The 18,643-nt window shown below is 38.4% G+C and overlaps 1 protein-coding gene across 11 annotated transcripts in view; it reads left to right on the top strand.

Annotated features, from left to right (window-relative positions):
- Positions 1-18,643, top strand: part of LOC121190406 (microphthalmia-associated transcription factor-like) — a 30,059-nt gene that overhangs the window by 2,133 nt on the left and 9,283 nt on the right. For 4 of the 11 annotated variants that reach the window (XM_041051170.1, XM_041051187.1, XM_041051137.1 and 1 more), the window contains exon 2: positions 11,551-11,788. In XM_041051170.1, the coding sequence (XP_040907104.1) occupies positions 11,551-11,788 (238 nt within the window). Of the gene's footprint in view, positions 1-6,227; positions 6,344-11,547; positions 11,789-18,643 lie in introns of those variants that run through there. The other 7 variants (XM_041051161.1, XM_041051179.1, XM_041051128.1 and 4 more) reach the window with 3 other exon arrangements.

Below are 18,643 nucleotides of genomic sequence, written 5' to 3'. Positions count from 1 at the left end.
GAAGTACTGCACAGTGAGCGTGCTGTCTGATATGTCTGTTTTTATATGGTGCTAAATTCAGATGCTATTGCTTATTATCTGTGTAGGTGGTTTAGTCATAAATTCAGTATTTTGGGAGAATATGCAAATTAGCTTTCTGGCCGAGAATTTGATGAGAAGATTGATGCCACTGTCATACATGTACGCTAAATATCAAGCTGCAGCCAGCAGATGGTTAGCTTAGTTTAGCAAAAAGACTGTAAGTGTTGGGAAGAAACTAGCCTGGCTCTGTCTAAAGTTAAAAACTTTTAAAGCTCACAGATTAACATGTTACGTCTTTTTTTTTTTTTTTTAAGTCTGCACCAAAGTGCAAAAACACTGTGTTGTAATTTTGTGAGGGGGTCATGTGCCAAACTTTTTCTTGGCCAGGCACAGTGATTTCCTGGAGTCTCTGCTGTTTGCATGACAACCTCAGAATGACAGCAAGACTTCTGTAAAACCACAAGTTGGCGTTTAAAACAAGACATAATGTGTGAGATTGTTCCTTTAAGGAACACAGAGAGTAAACAGAGAGTATGAAGTTATTTTTCTTTAAAGTGCCTGATAGTGACCTGAAATAATCTCAGAACTTAAGTCATGCATTTTGATTTCAGTTACAAAACGTGTGCTAAATATAGCTAAGTAACAAAATATTTTGGTCTCTAAAGAGTTACTGACTAATAAAATATAACCGGTTTTATTTTTAAGTTATGATGAAACTCCATGAGCACCTTTTCTGGATGATTTTTGTATATAATGAAACACTTTTCAGCTGTGACCTTACTGTTATGAGACTCACCACATTGCCTGTGTGATGATGATGATGATGATGATGACGGTGATGACGACAATACATCTATTAGCAGAATGCAGTCTGATTATCTTTGTTTTTTTGTGTCTACACGTCTCTGTTGCGTTGTGTTGTGTTCAGAGGTAGTAATACATGGCCTCATTGTCAGGGTGAAACATACAGAGGACAGTACACCACTGTGTTCAGACAGAGCTCTTATTGCAGATGTTTGGTGGACTCCGCTTATTTTTTTTTTCCCCCCTCTGGTTCTCGACATGTCATTGCAGATTTTTAGCATATCTCCTTTTTTCTAAGCTCGGCCAAAACACAAGATGGGGAAGAAAACCATCATCTCGGTCAGTCCCAACCTTTAACCCAGTTCTGCATTTTTTAAACTAATTTCTTCAATTTCTTCATTAGTGAAATGCCATTACACTGTTACACATACGCGGGCTGAATCTGAGCTGTGTTGTGTTTTTGCTGGCAGAGCAGTAGTCTGTCCCAGTATAACTGAGGTACCAGCGCTGTCTGTGGAGAATCACAGAATATTTTTATTTAACGTTGTTTCTCTTGGAATATGTGAAGTCGTCTGAACAGTTGTTTCGATTGAAGGTATCCCGCTTCCTCTTCCCAAATCACATGAGGATGACCCAGCATAATAATAGTCACAATGACTGTGTTGTGAGACATTGTTGCGCAAAGTGTTTATATTTAGTTAGATAGATTATTGACTTGTGTGATGTCTTGTCATGGCTGCTGCCCCTGCCGTATCTAAATTTGAAATCTGAAGTGTGACAAAATGTCAGCTTAGCGTTCACAGATCTATTTGTTTTCTTGCTGTCTCCGTATCAGCTTGACAGCACACTCGGGCTGCTGCAGACGATGTGCCAGACTTTTTGTGCCTAATATAGATATGAGACAGGCGGTGAAACTGGTCTTCTATGCAGTGTAAATAAGCTGTATAAATATAGCAGTGGATGTGTTATATCTGAAGCTGAGAGCTGGGGGGATCATTTTTTACAGGTGTACTTGGCATGTAAATCAACTATAAATATTTATGCAACAGTCACATTGAGGTTGAAGGTCTTGGAGATTTATGCTTTCTGTTGCATGGAGTAACATTTGACAAAAGCTGGGGATTGTTCAAAGTTTTCATTTAAAGCCATGTAGTTTCTCAAAATGAAACTTTTTACTTTGCTCAACATAAACTTGTCTTTCTACAGCAACCTTTTTCACTTAATATAAGACAAATGTTTCATGTACAGTAATGTATTTGCATTTATATATACAAAGACATGTGCAAGAGCTTTGCCCAAATAATAAAAGGTTTGAAATGAACAAAAATCTGATTTAAGTCAGGAAATATTTGATCCAATAATAGAGACTAAGATTTTGATCAAAAATTTGACGCCAGCTTTCAGTACTTGATATTTTGTGAATCTTTATACACACTTAAATCAGTCTACTTCCTCTGACCTTGCTTTACATTCGATTAATGTTCTATTCAAGAATTTCTTTAGAATAATATTAACTGTAGCTAAAAATACAGATTAAATTATAAATAAATGCGGAGAAACTGAAGTTTGTTTTCTACCCTGAAGTGTGTCTGCATAAGAACATTTTTACCTGTTCCTCTCTTTCTTTCTCATCTGGACCATGGAGCTGGGCAGTAGGAGAACCCTGTGAGATTTTAGTGAGAAAATCAACCTGAAACTGAAAAGTAAAATTAGGATTTCGAAGCCCCTCCACCTCATCCCCAGTAGAAATTACGGTCTTATATATTTCAGTATGGCTGACATTTTTATCACTTATCAGAATCTCTCCGCATATTGCAATATCAAATACATGGTTATTATTAAGGTCTTGTATATTTATAGTACGTTGCAGATTGTCTGTCGGCTTGTGTTAGCATTCATGTTTATGGAAACTGTGAATAGAATATGTTTAAATTGTAGAATAAGAGTTTGACATTGTCAAAAGAAAGTCAAAGCAAAGTGCCTGTGAAAGAGCGCTGAGTCAGAGGTTGACTTATATGAAAGTTGATGTTAGGAGCAGCTTGTTCCCATGGGGAATCCCAGACAGAGATGCCAGAGAGGCCGGAGAGTTTCATCCATGATCTAAGAAGGACCGAGGGGCTAAATGACACAGACAGGTGTTGTGACTGCTGTAAAATATTGTTAGAACGACTTGTCCTGCCGTCATGATCCCTTTGCTGCACCTTAACCTCTTCTGTTGCTTCCTGAAGCTCATGTCAGCTTTACATTTCTACTTTGAGAAAACCTCACAAACTTTGGATTTTCGTTCTGCTTCATGTGTTTTAATATTAAGTATCTGTGATCTATGTCAGCCTCTGTTGGTGACCAGTAGGAACTGCAGAACATTGAAAACATCACTTCAGCTAGTGGCATCCTCAGATCTTACAGCATGAACTGTTATTGTACACAAGTAATCAAGTAATTAGGTATATACTCTGTTAAAAATGTCATATATTGTAGGCCTACAAGTAACAATTCTTTTCTATTAATCTGCAGAATGATTTCTTGATTAAACGGGCAATGCTCAAGGATTGACCAAGTGTCAGATTCATACTCCAAACATAGGGGGTGGCTTATTACCAAAAAGGATCCACCCTACAATTTCACTACCAGTTTACCCAGTAAGAGAGAAGTTAATTGTTTGCTCTGTGGAATGCCAGAAAATCCCAGAACCCAATGTGGCATCTTCAGTTCAGCTCTAAAATTCTAGGAATATATGAGCACAATAACTTTTGCTTTCTGTTCGAAAAAAAAAAAGTGCTTTCTGTAGAAAACACATTCAGATGCATTTTGGTCATTTCTGCTAAAGGTCAAGAAAGACTCACACTCAGTTACTTAGGGATTTTTTCTTTTGCTCGCTGTGTTTAAAATGTGGATTAGTCATATTTTTCAATATGAATCATTACCATGGCTCCTTTACAATGCCTCAGTGTGTTGGTTGTCTGTTGTCTGCTAAGAGTTATGGGGAAAGCTGCTTTGTTGTGTTTGTACAACATCCTTATTTATATGAACTTGAAAACCTTTATGGACTCACTCAACCTGATGTAGGAGAGTGTATGACATCTTTGTCCTGAGTGTCCTTGGATGCTCTGTTTTCTCCTTGTTTAAACGCAGGGGGAGGAGAGGGAGCAGGATCAAGAGCAGGCCGTCCTGCTGAAAACAAGTGAAGGGAATTATGAAGGGAACAGAACCTAATTATAGAAATAAGACTCGGCAAGTTCAAGTTATCCCTACCAGTCCTGGCACCCTGGAAATACCATGCAAAGAACCTGATTATCTCTTTGGATGCTTTAACAGCTTACCCTGTTTTGTTTTGTTTTGTTTTGTTTTGCTCTGGCATCTGAAGCTATGAATCTCTCAGTGTTAATTTGCAGGGAAAATTAACTTACAGCATTTATAGTTTACACCAATTTCACATTCTTTTTTACATTTATTTGACTGAAGCAGCATTGTTGGGCTCTATAGGTCTGAGTGCCATTGGCTAGTTTACCAGAGGATCACGTTTTCCAGTTATTTCTCTTAGCAGATGGTAGGAAAAACTAAAAATCTTGTGTAGTGTAAACATCAGACAAATGGGGACATATTTATATTTTAACTATTGATTATTGATTTTGAAAAGCAACAAATCCTTATATTTGCCAAGCTGAAAGTAGGTCATTTTTGCTTGAAAAATTACTGGAACAGTTAATCAGTTATCACAATATTTGCCGATCCATTTTCTGTTGATCGAATAATTAGTTAATCAGCTAATTGCCTCAGCTCTAGGTACAAGGTTTAATAATGGTTTGGCTCATCAGCTGTGGGCTGTAATGTTTCCTGTGACTGATATTGTGACAATATGCTGTGTCATTTTTTTTTTTTTGGTGTCAAATATTGCTCATAACCTGCTATTGTGTTGTGTAGACGCTCTGTATTTAACTAGTCATACCTATGTAAATACAGAGTTTCTACCTGCAGTTGTTTACATGGTGTAACTGTTTACCTAGCTGTAGTTGTTTGTATAGTGTTCTTCATACTGCCTCCGTCTTTCTCGGCTCTATTTTCCAAAAAAATATTTCTAACTGCACTCTCTGGGTGCAGAGCCTTCATAATTGATGCTCAAGACTTAACAGTTGAATACAGATGCTTCCCATTATCACTGATTTGCTTGCTAGTAAGTGACTCCAGGGGATGATGCCAGCTGCAGCACACTGGGGTGTGTGTGATCAGCAGGGGAGTCCAAGAGGATCAATGCACTGTCATGTAGGGTCATAATCACTGAGCTGTATTCCAGCAGAGAGGTCGTGCAGTCTGCCAGGACAGCCTGATCTGCTCTGTGAGTACAACACCTGCACTCTGGGAGAGACAGAAAAGGAGACGGGATCAGCACAGGCAGACAGTTTGCAGGACGGCGTCTTAGCAGCGCACTTTCTCGACTGCCGTTAAACTTGAGATCTCACTAGCTCGTCCTTTCTCACCGTTCTTGCACTGCATTCCCTTTATAGCTATGTGATTTTCATAAGTCAGTGTGTACTCCCACATTCTCCTCGATTACAAAATCACAGCTGAGAAAATGTGCATAGAGCTGAGAGATGAAAGATCTCCCTCTGGTGGGAGAATGGCTTTTAATGACTTTGTTGAAAGACCTTGTGTAAGGATTTCAACGGTTGTTTTTAGAGTGTAATTTTACATCTGAGATATAAACTTCATCTCAAGAAATGTGACACATTCAAACACAGTGTGCTCCTTGATGTTTTTGTCTCTCAGGATCTTTATACTGTGTTTGAAATCACAGTGTATCGTGGCAAACGGTGTCAGTCTGAACTGAGGAGGCTCAATCTGCACATAGGTTGAAGAATTTTCTTAACATGCAGAGAAGCTTGTAATCCATGAACTGCAGTTTAAACTTGAGCAAAATGTTGCTTCCCAGTGAAAATCGTGTTTCTGATTTTGAATTCTAGTTGTAATGTAACAGTTATTTGGTTAAACTTCAGTTTCAGTTTACAGTACATCATTCTAAACAGTGATGGTTAAACGTCTAATATATAAATATTATCTGAAAATACATAATCGTAAACCTGAAAGAAACCAGGTTCCTTCGCTCTTGAAAAGTTGAACTTTTGTTTTGGGAGATACGTGGTTCATAGAGGACAGCTACTAAAACTTGGTTGCAGTCAGTCCACTGAACAGTGGCGACACATGTCTCAAAGTGAAACAGTATCTGTACGGTTTTAAAGCAGCGTGTTGATGGACAGTGTGTCTCCAGTGGGCGCCTGCCTTCTCCGTTCTGTTCTGCTGTTGCTCTGGACGGGGCTGGTCCTCTGCCTGGGACTCTGTGTGGCGATTGGAGATTCCAGGCCGGGCCCTGGAGCCTCCCCCCTCTGACACACTTTCAGTGCTGCACCGCCAGCATGACTTTCACTGCTCTCCAAGGGCGGGTGGTGCACCTTCAGGAAAAATAACAAACAAACATGGAGGCCGTAGGAGTGCAAGTGTACAGACCCTGCTCTTTTGAATGTCTGTGAGTATGACACCTCAGCATCTGTGATATTGTTGGCATGCATTAAGGCATAATTTTACAATGTATATGTGTGTTTACAACACTACATGTACACATGAAGGACGGTGTGCACAGAGTTGTGTGTGGGAAGCATGTACAATCATAGCTTTAGCAGATTTCTCCTTGTGCAGTGTCTTTTGTGGTGGAGTAGTCTAAGAAGTGGGTGTTGTTTTGGCAGATAACACTCACCTTTCTGAGTCAATAGTACATGAGAAAAATACTAGAAGGTGTTTATTTATGATGGAAAAGTAGATGAGACAAAGTAAAGCTATTTGTCTTCTGTTAGTTTTTAGATGAGGTTGTTGTTTTGCCATTATTGTCCAGTAGGCAAAGCTATTGTTTGGTCACTAAATGATGATTAGGTAAAGTCGCAGGCAGCCCTCTACCATCTCCAGTCAGTTACCAGCAGGGGTACTGGTGGTACTGGTAATACATTATTTTCCTTCAACAGCTCAGTGTTTTGACTCTGATCAGACCTGAATTGTAGTTTGTTACTTACCTTTGATTCTCCCTGGATGCAAAGCTACTTCTACTTTCCTGTTTATTCTCTGTCTATCTGTCAGTCATTAAAACCTGCATCAAAGACTCAGATCTTTTTAATAATGGAGTACGATGGAGTAACATAGTGAGCAGATTCAGAGGAATCATGAGTTGGGTGGGTGGGGCTCTTCGAGACTGTACAGCCATTGTTTTTCTTTTTTTTTTCTTTCTTTTTGAGATACACAAACATGAGAGGAGGTGTGCACACACACACACACAAGAGTGAAGAAGTTAAAAGGGACAAAAGAGCTTTTTATGTGTTTCAGTGGTTTGTTTGGCAAAAAGCCACAGAACAGTCAAAAAGAAGAAACAGAGAGAAAGAAGTTGGGCTTTGCTTTGTAGAGAGGTTTCTGGTCATTCATGGACACACACACACACACACAAGTCAATCTGATAATCAGGAATGTATTAAGGAAAATCATGCGGGGCTGCAACTCAATAGACCTCAGCTATAAACAATTCACCACTGTTTGGAAACATGTGGAGGTTAATTTCCTGTAATTATTTCAACTGTATTTAAACTTCTCCTCTACAGACCCTTTAACGGGCTTTGTACATTTATTTTAAATCCGACAGATATATAGATATGGCCAGTTTTATTGATACCAATGTCAATATTGCCTTAACGCAGGTATATTGTTATTGTTGTATATGTGCCAACAAGTTTGTATTGTGACTGTAAAGTTTACCATTCAACACATATCTTGGTCATAGTTCTTTAAAAAATGAATTCAATTTAAATTTAATTTTAACAAATTAATTAAAAAAAAAAAGTCTGGTCATTTGTCATTGGTGATCCCCTGACTGCTAAACATTAGCATGTTAGCATTGTTATTATGACATTAGCATTTAGCTCAAAGCTCAGCTGTGCCTAGGTACAGCCTCACAGAGCTGCTAGCATGGCTGAGTATTACATTTCTGTAAGTCCCTCTATAATTTCTTTTCAAAAGGTCTCCAAATCAAATATATAGTCTTCATGAATTTAAAGGATAGTACAATGTTAACAGTTTCATTTGAAAAAAAATAAAATCTAGTATCTATTTGTACTTTATTATATATAAAGTCAAGTATTTATATGTTTATTCTAAAGTCAAGTTATTCAGAGACTCAATACATGTCGTACTGAAGTAAAGACAAACGTCTCCTCTTGGATTTGCATATTTAACTCAGTCAAAATTCAGTATAATTTCAACAAAGCACTGAATATAGTGCAATGTAATGTACAAGTTGTTGTTGGGATTGGTGTGATTAGAGACAACAGCTTGTTATTGAGTTGTTGTTTAAGTCAGAGACGGATGTTCTGTCCTCCCTCGATCATCTCTGCTGAGATGTCATTTCATAACATGGTGGACCTCCCTTTGTTCCTATGGAGCAATGCAGGTGTGTGTCTGTGTTTTCTCTTGCACTGTCAACTTGTGAGTCCCCTGAGGTGGTGAAGTGCTGCTACACCTTCAGGTTGTTGTTGTGTCTGAGGTGACAGCAAATGTGCTTTCGCTCAGATTGCCTGGAACGGTGTGAAGATGCCAAAACCATTAAAACTCGAACCGTAAGACTAAGGGACGTAGCCTGTCTGTGATGTAAGTTTTTTTTGTTTTGTTTTTTGGTGTAAAGTTGAGGGAGGAGCAGATGTAAAAGCTGTAGAAGAAGCTGACTGTGCAAAGATATTTTATACTCAAGAGTCTTTGACTCTGAGTCAAGTTGAATAATATGTTTAGCTCTACTTTTTAGTAAGAGTCTGAATAATTAACAAAGCAATGAGGAAAGTGAAAAACATCCGTCACTGATAGAAAAAACTGATGAGTTTTTAAGAACATTGTTTAAACAAAATAATAATTTGCATGATAAGAGTGTGAAAGAAAAATGGTGAGTTTATTATCTGTGTGGATGAGGTAAACATTTTTTTTTTTCCACCTTCTCGTCCACCCCTAGAACTGTAAACATCCTGAAGTACATACAGATATATATACATATATAGGACTGACATGCATAGGACTGATGCAGGCTGGGGAGGTTGTTAGTGGCGACTACTACTTAAAGCTGCCCTGTGGAGTTTTTTTGTAAGCAAACAAAAGTTATGTTTACATTAAGTGTTTTTCAGCAGAACACACTATACACTGTATGCTTTTTTATATTTCAAACCCTGCATTGTTTTCATCTATGTTTGCATGCTTGTAGCAGTCTTCTTCCTTCTTCACCGCCTTTGTTGGCATGTTGCTGTATTTGTTGGTGCATTACTGCCACCATCTGTCGATCACTGGAATAGCGGGTAACCAAAGTCAGGATATCAGTCCCTGTGCCTGTGTGCTCGCATGCATGATGCAAACAAAACACAGACCTACTCATAAAAATGTAGATATAGTACTCTATTTCAGGATTTTATATGTGTGTGTGTGTGTGTGTGTGTGTGTGTGTGTGTGTGTGTGTATATATATATATATATTGCATTCATCTGTAAGCATCACTTCAGTGTTGCAGCTGGTAAAGATGGGGTTAATTTTAACCACTGCACTGGTATACAACTGGTGACTAGGTAGCTGGTGTTCTTTAATAATACGTCATCATTTATTTTGTGTATTTCTTACTTTTAATAATGTGAATCTGTAAAGTAACTGCAGCTGTCAGATAAATGTGGTGAAGAAAAACACACAGTTTTCTTCTGAAATGTCAAGGAGCAAAAATATTAAGTAGCTTAAAATGGAAATACTCAGGTAAAATACAAATAGCCCAAAGCTTGAGTGTGTGAGTATTAGAGCCGCATCAGAAGACTGTCTCTTATAATGTAAAACATGTATTTCTCCAGCATATTCTACAGCTACTGTTACATTTGAAATTAAAAGTCACTATTTAAGAAGTAACATGGTAAAGACCATAAGGCTGGTCAGTATCTGTGTTTAATCTAGGGATTAATTTCAGATTGTACCAATTGTTCAAAACGAACAAACAAAAGATATTGAATTTACTATCATAGAACACTACAAAAACCAGCAAATATCCACATTTGAGAAGGTGGAACCATTTCCATTGATGCGTAAAAAATGATAAATGATTAATAATTTATGACATTTTTTGCCAATAAATCAATAACTCAGCTATTGTTTTCAGCTCTAGTTTCATGAACGTTGTTGTGGTGCTTTTGCCTTCAGTTCAAATTCGTAATTTTGTAACTGAATGAAAGAAAAGGAAATGAAACTGCTGTTGTCTTGAAACTCTTGTCCCGAAACACTCAAACAATTGAGTGGATTAAAGGAAAAAAGAAAAATCAAATGATTCAGTTCTGGCAGTGGAAATGAGAAAATTAAAAAAAAAAAACGTTGTTTTAGTATTAGATCCAGTGACTTTTGTTTGAAATTTCTGGGATGAAAGGAAACACAATCGCCCAAAGTCACACAGACAAAGGAATTATGCATTTGAACACTAAACCTGATTCTATGTATTGGGTGAAGTACAAAGGAACTTGACCACAAAAAAAAATGCTGTCAGATTGAAAGACCCAAACTGCTGCAGTACTTTCGGAGAACAAGCTACAGTCTTTGTTCTACTGTAATTCAGTCATCAAATCTACTAGTTAGTTAAATTATCCAGGATCAGTAATCAGCTGTTTTGCCTCAGTATTGTCTTCAGAAATGAACAGAACTGTTTATATTAATCTTGAACAGAAAAAAGTATTTTTAGTTCTCTTATTTGGCTATATAATGGTCGGAAAATGTGATTTTATTATTTATTGTAGTATAATTTTACTCTTGTGCAGGGTTCAGTAGGTGTGGTATCAAACAATGAGATTATATGCAGTGCTTGGGGGGGAGAATTATGGTATGTTGAGGGCTCAACACCCACTGAATACGCTGTAGACCGAAGCTGTGTTTGACTCCGCTGGCTAATTAGTGCGATTACTGCACAGCTGGATTGGCCAGACGTTTTACTGAGTTTTATCAAAAGGATCACTCACTCGATGAAGGCTTCATCCCGACAACTTCTGCTTCAGCAGAGTCTCTCTATTTTAGGACTGCAGGACTCTGTCTGGGAAGGAGCCGTCTAAATTTAAGAGAGTGGGAAAACTGAAGCAACCTTTTGTGAAAAATGTTCCTCTTTTTGTTGTGTGTAAAAATCTGTGGGAGCAGCAGCTTCTTTCTTCTCTGTGTGTGTCCAGTGGCATTTCATCTGCTACCATAAAGGACAAAGATAAGCACCAAATCCTAATATTTGAGAAGATGGGACCTTAAAAAATGAGTGAAATTATTAAAAAGTGAATTTGCTTGAGGGCAAATAATCAATTAATCGGCTAGGCATTGCAGCTCTACAGTTAAGATTTTCCTTTTGATCTCTGCCCCCTCAGTCATCCTCTCAGCCAGTTTCCTTTCATCATATTAACCTTTTGTTCCATCTGCCTTCCCTCCATCTTTGTCTACCTTCTCTGCTCATCGTTCTCCTCTCTTGTCTCTTTTGCTCGACCTCTCTTTCCCCGTCTGACCTCTCCCTACCCTCTCTCTGTTATCACTCTCTTTCTTCTCGCCTCTCTTCACCTCACCTTTCCAATCCCCCCCTTATTCCTACTTTCCCTCTCTTTCTTGACACCCCCACTCTCTCTATCTCTGCTCATTCATCTGGCACCTTTCTCCCCTCGGCAGCAGCCCGTCGGACCAGCGCGGCTCCTCCAAGCCCCCGCTGAGCTCCTCGGCCATGACATCACGCATCCTGCTGCGGCAACAGCTGATGCGGGAGCAGCTTCAGGAGCAAGAGCGGCGGGAGCAGCAGCGGCAACAGGCCTCCCAGTATCCACAAACCACAGCGGCCCAGACCCCTGCCATCAACGTCAGCGTGCCTGTCAGTTTACCGCCCTCTGCACAGGTACCAATGGAGGTGCTGAAGGTAAGCAACAGTGGTTATGGTTTGTGATGGCAAAGGAAGGGGAGGGAATGTGGCAGCATGTGTGATTATCAGGATGTCAAAATTATTACAGTATATGTATAAAGTTTCCACCTCTGAAATTAGAAGTTGCATGTGTCACTGCTGCAGTCTGAACAGTCCAGGCGGAGCTGTATTTATAGACTTTTATTGACTCGTGTGTGGACAGTCAGGCAATCGTGGTTTTACTATGACAGTGTGTAAAAAAACACAGGAGTGAGTGAAGTGTGTTAAAATGCGTATATGGGGATTATCTTTCCTGAGAGAATTCCTCTTTAATGCATGCTGTGCTTCCAGCCATTTGGATTTAGCCATCTTTAATCCTATTTGCTCAGCTACATTCACATCTTTTCATAGCTTTGATTCCCTGGCAGTCCGAGGGACAGGAGACTTGAGATTTTCTGTAGGAGTAGAGACCGTTGTGTATGCGGGTGCTTTTTAACAAGGCACTTGGGTGAGTTTTTCTGTTTGTCTTCTACATGTGTTTTCAGAAAGGTTGTAATCTTTGTGAAATAGCAATAGAAGTGTGTTGAGCCGTGTTGCTGAGTTTGTTTATCTGTGACTGAGAAGTTCTGTGTGATTGCTTTTTTGGGGTTATATCGCTTCGTGTTTCAGGAACACTTTCCTTTGATTAGATGATTTACAGTATAAAAAAACTCAAAAATTTTCAAAGCACAGACATTTTAGGGATTTTTTTAAGGTTTTCATGACAAAAGACTTTAGTGAGTTGATCCTATTTTAGCTTAGTGTTTATGCTTTTTGTATTTTTAAATGATTATGAAGCTGATGCAAATGAATGTGGAATTTGCCATGAGGACACACACTTCTCCATATATTTGTGTGTGTATGTATTTACTTTTTCATGTGCTTGAGATTTTGCATTTCTCTGAAAGAGCTTTTGATTTGTTTTTCCAGTTTTTTGGAAACACTGTGCGATCATATCTGCCTTTTGAAAAAAAGAATGCAATGATGAGAACTTCAGGGAATCTGTACAAAAATAGAATTGCATTTTTGCACTTGACTTTTCAAGATCATAATATTTACACATTTAAAGTACTTAAGCACCAAGAAATCTGAATTTTGCAGAGCATTAAATAGGTTCTTAACATAATGATTGCTATGGATATAAAGTAATGTAAAAGTCAAAAATAATATAGCTGCTACACAGGCTTCATGTACTATGGATCAGATGCAACTGTGTAAATCTCTCGATGGAAACAATCAGAGAATACCTCAGAGTTTTAATTGTATAAGTTAAACGTACTGATACACTGTGAGCTGTTGAGTAATTTTTATTGAACTAAATCCATCCACAACACATTCAGGGATTTCATGGTTATTTGCTCAGCCACACTTTCATCACTCTGGATGTGTGTGGCATGGGCCAGCAGTGAAGGACACATACAGTATATCCATTGAAAACATTGGCCTCCTCATGCAGCATAAACATTACTTACTCTCTGTAATCTGCTGCTCTTTGAGAGGTTTAGGACGCCCCCACCCTGAACCCTCACCCTGTGTACAATACATCAAGTTAGAGTAATTTCTCTGCTTTGGCGAGAGCTTACAGACATTCTTCATTGACTGAAGTCCTCGAATGAAAAGGCCGTTCCAGCTTGGCGCTGTTGAGCTGGGTTAACCTGCTCTCCTGTCTGTGGGTAGATTAGCAGAGTCCACACAAAGCTCAGGGGTACCAGGCAGAGCTGCTGGACCTCAAAAAGTGCAAACATTAAGCTCAGATGAGTTTATCTAAAGACTGATTGGACCCTTAATTAACCAAGTGACCTCTGACCTTCTGGGGAATAAGTAAAGGATCAGTTTAGGGATCAAGACAAAGGCGAGCACAGCCTTACCACACACCGAACGCTAATTCAGTGAAGAATGCTCGTAATTAGCCCCCACTGCTTTCATTCCATGGCATATTTAAAAGGAAAAAAAAAACACTGCTTTGAAATTTATGTAGGATAACTTCCTAAAAGGGTTAAAAAATGATTTCTAGATTTTTTTTTCTGAAAGGATTTATGGTGCCATGGAAAGAACAAAGTACTCTTCAACCCTGTACAAAATGTACATTTCTTTTGGATTATACAATCAGTGTAGCTCGTGACCAGTGCGCATCAGAAAGCATAAAAAGATGGCACACAGACATTTCATTTCAGTTTAGATTTGTTGATTAATTCAAGACAACTCAAGACATTTAACTTGAAGTTTTTAATCTCAAACACAAGATTATTATAAATTTGGCGAAATGTGTAAAAATTATTTGGTTTGCACTGTGCTGCAATTTTATACATGCGTTTGTTTTATCAAATTAAGCTTATGCTGCAGTTCTGTCAACATTGGCCTGTATTGCTTAATAAGTTTAGTCACAGTAATTTACTATTAGCTTTGTGACCCTTACAGCTGTTCATTGTGTAGAAAACTGCAAAACACACTGTCAGAACCTATTTTCTAAGCATTTATGCTAATTTTAATACAACATTTGCCATTTAAAGAGACAAGGTTTGTGTTACGTTGGTAATTTGCCAAGCGTTTGCATAATAGCATGACGATACGTCAGAGGTGGAGAAGACCACAGGTTGCTCTGATGTTAGCTGCTCACATTAGCATCACAGTTGTTGTCTGCAAGCGCCACAGTGCACGTTAACAGCTTAACCGTGAGACAAAGTGGCCTATTCTTCTTGTCTGCGTAGCAAACGGGGGCATTCTTGTTAATGTATCCTGGTAGGACCATCATGGAATGCCTTAAGCACACAAGTCAAAAAAATACAAATCAGCGTTTGTCATTCTGCTCTCACCCTGCATCCTCCCTCAGTAGGCTACAGCAGGGCGCTTTGTGCATGTTTTTGCAGAGTGTTTCTGACTCTTTCGGGGTTATGTTGCTCAGGCCCTCGGGGCTGTTGATGGCTAAAAAGGAGCTGATAAACAACAAGATGTCTTGTTTGCTGTGGTTGCAGATGCTGTGAGCTAGCAGTTGATGTCACATTTTCCAAACTGTGTATTTTGGAAAGAGTACATTAAGTGAAGTTGGGCAAAGTAAAAGTTCAAGTCCTGGCTTCTGGCTCTGAGTTCTCTCTGTAATCCAGTTCTCTCCTCACTGGCTTTTACACAAGCTGACAAACTGAATGATTAGTGTCAGAGAAGTATCACAGTGTTTCTAGGACTCTTATAGATCTAAGTATTTATATATGAAAACCACCATGTTTAGACTCAAACATACTTTGTATACAGTGACAAACACCCAGCAAAATCCAGTCTGTGTATATGTATCCACTTTGTAAATACACCACGTAAAGCAGCCTCTTTTCACTCCTCGGGAGACTTTGAAAACAGATACTTTTTCACCCTCTCACCAGTTCATCATAACAAAAGCTACAGTATATATTGACAAGGCCAAGATGTTCCAGCTTGAGGTCTGTGGCCCTCGGGGGGGCTGTGGTAAACTCAGACCAGTGATATCATCTAATTGTGTGTGATAATTTAGGAAATCCCTGAGGACAAAAACAAGCTGGAAAAATTACTGGTGATCATCTTAATGTAAAGACGAGACTAACTGATTTCAGCTGGCTAAGTAAATTCAAAAGGTCAACTATTCACTATCTGTTTGATCATTTTAGGGCTGCGACTAATGATTGATATTTTCATAATTGATTACTGATTTTTCTCTTGCTAAATCTTTCAATCCATACATTTTAGAAAATAGTAAAAAATCACAATCACTCAAGCAGTCTTCTAAATCCCAGGATGACATCTTCAAATTGTTTTATCTGACCAATAGTAAAACCAAAGAAACTTATTTACGTATCATATTACACAAGGAAAAGCAGCAAATCATCACATTTTTCAAGCTGGAACCAGTAGATTTTTAGATTTTTTGCTTTAAAAATCACAGCTAATAGATTACCCTAGATAGTCGCTGATTATTTTCTCTTGATCACTGAATCCATTAATCAACTAATCATTTCAGCTCAAAACAAAATGTCTGTAGTGAAGAAACAAAATAAAAATAAATGGACAGAATGATTCAGGGCTTTTAAAGATTGTGTGTACTGTAATGCTAGTTTTACATAGTTGTATTTTTAATGGGACACCTCTGACTTTGTCTTGTGCGCACAATGCCTTCACTGACCCCTTTGTTTCTATTCTTAGTTCGGGAGCGAGTGAGACAGTTGTATGGGGCGGCTACAGTAATCCTTTGTACTGTTATTTTTTTTTTTTTCTATTTTTAGACAGTGGCAGCTATCAGTTCTGAGGATGTGTGAATTTTCAAGACGAAGAAAGACAGAGTCAGCGGGTCTTTGTGTCTGTGCATAACAAAAATATTAGTGTACATGTCTGTGTGCTTCAATGGTTTCCAACCTGGGGATAAAGGTCCACACAGAGGGTCACAAGATGAATCTGAGAGGCCGGGAGATGATTAACAAGATAAAAAGTTTGTACTGCTTACAACCTGTACGGAACCTGTGATAAGTGGTTGCAGGTACATATGTGGTTTCCTGGGAACCTCTAGTAAAGAATCAGTGGTGGTAGAAATACTCAGATCCTTCACTTAAGTAAAAGTACTAATATCACAATGTAAGAAAATTCTCCATTACAAGTGAAAGTACTGCATTTAATATCCAGACTAAGCAAGGGTTTAAGCCCTCGAGTCTCACCAGATAAATCTGGTATTCTAAAAAATGAAAACAGATCTTTTCCCTTCCATTAATTATCTCACAACATCTGTTTTCATCTTTTAGAATATTATTGATTTTTTTTTTATGAGATATTGGACAATTTTGCCCATTAGGCCATTATTTAGATGAAACAACATGAGAAGGGGCCAACCAGGTATTTTTGTAAGTGGTCACAGAAATTAACAAAGGGCCTATTTTTAGCAGTAGAAATATAATACTATAATATGTGATCATAGAAGAAAAATCCTTTTAAACAAAAACTAAATAACATTCAAATCCATTTGTTTTATAAAACTGTCAGAAGATTTGAGTACATAATAAAGACTAAATGATGCTATTAGTGACTAACACTAATGAACCTCATTCTTTTGAGTCACTGATGTGCCCCCTTCACTACTGTCAGCTTTACAACCCTGTAATGACAATTTACAGCCCAAGGTGATCTCAGTCATACCTGCAGGATATACTGTATGTTAATGTACCTCACATGAGTGTCCCCCTGCAGAACAATGATATTGTATCTGAGCATGAAAAAAGGGCTCTGAAAGAGTTTCTGTTGAGTCGAGAAGTAGAAAAATTTGATGGTCACAGAAAGACAGACCTGATTTAATATACAGTCAATTGCCACTTACATACACCTGCACAGTCCAATATATAGGCGTCATAAAAATGTATGGCACCCATAAATTTTTATGAAGTTTTTGTCAGCATTGTCTGAAATGTGCATGTTCATTTGTATGTTTTGTAAAAGTGGTATTTTACAGGACTTCATTACATTGCAAGGTGTTCCTTTTTTTTTTATCCCCTCCTTATTTTACATACAAGAGGTGAGCATATTAGAAGTACCTCTGAATGTAATTCAGTCCCGAACAACACATCAGTAACCATGACCTCGGTGCTGTAATTTAATTAACACCTTTATGACAGTGACAAAAAAGCGGAACATTATAGGCAACCAGTAGACTCTATGGCAGAACAGGTGTATTGGATTGCATTAGACTGTCCGAGTGCAATTAATAAAGTGGCTTCTGAGTGTATAATGAAGAGAAGTAAGTATGCATCTTGGGCATTATACATATAAAATTAGGCAAGTGCAAAACTAGGCCACCAATGTGCAGTTCACTGTAGCACAAATGGTTTTTAAATAGTAATTATGCTCCACTGCATGATTACAAACTTGCACATGTGGATTTGTGTTAAGTCAGATTATGGGATCATCCCTACACAAGCGATGAGCCACAAATAGTGAGTATCTACCTTTAGCAGTCAAAGCATTTTTTCTTTTTCTCATGCTCCACGTGTCGTGAAATATAATTTGCTGTTGGGGTCAGTTAATTTATTTTTTAATATCCATTCAATAACCAGATAATTTCAACTGCAGAGTATAGTGTGCAGACTGAGGGAGTTTTCAGAGAAGCAGAGGAAATGTCAGAGGTAGCTAAGAGTTCGTCTAGAGCCTGTGACCTCCTCAGCTCTGTTAATGAACCCAAATCCTCTGGGCTTAAGCAGAACAAACACATCAGTTCAAAAAATGAAGTAGCCGAGGTTGTTAATCATTGGTTTTGAGACACAGTACGCCTGTTGTTGCCAATTAAAAATGTCATTTTGAGACGCGAGGAGCAGGCGAGCTGCAGACAAACAAGGATGTAACAGACTTTATTCTTTGTGCTGCGATGAACACATGCCAAGCATCCACAGGGTTAAAAAAGTGGACGGGGCTAAGTAACAGCCCCAGGCAAGTTTCAGTAAAAGAGGTGGCCTTGCAAAACAAAGGCGCTAACTGTAAGAACCACATCCTGACATCAAGTGATGCACCATAAAGGAATAAATTCAGATTTTACATAAAACAACACAAATTTGAAAAGGCTCATTGTGTTATACCGAGGTTCCTTGACATGCATAACTAATTACTTTTCTTGCCTTTTAAAAGATGAGCTGGATGTGTCTGTCCTCATACTAGCAAGCTCAGTCTTCTGGTGCAACCAAGAAGGAAAGGAGCTATAGCACTTCTTAGTTCAGATAGAAGTTAAACACACAAGTTTAACTTCTTTTTGTTATTTATTTTTTAATTTGACGGATCAGTTCACAGTAAATGATGTTTGAGGTTCTTGGATATCAGCTGTATGAGGTATGTTTAAAATTA

This window comes from Toxotes jaculatrix, chromosome 2 (genome assembly GCF_017976425.1).
Source record: "Toxotes jaculatrix isolate fToxJac2 chromosome 2, fToxJac2.pri, whole genome shotgun sequence".
In the NCBI taxonomy this organism is placed as follows: Eukaryota; Metazoa; Chordata; class Actinopteri; family Toxotidae; genus Toxotes; species Toxotes jaculatrix.
Note: the sequence above shows the minus strand (reverse complement) of the source record. Positions and strands in the feature narration are given on the sequence as shown.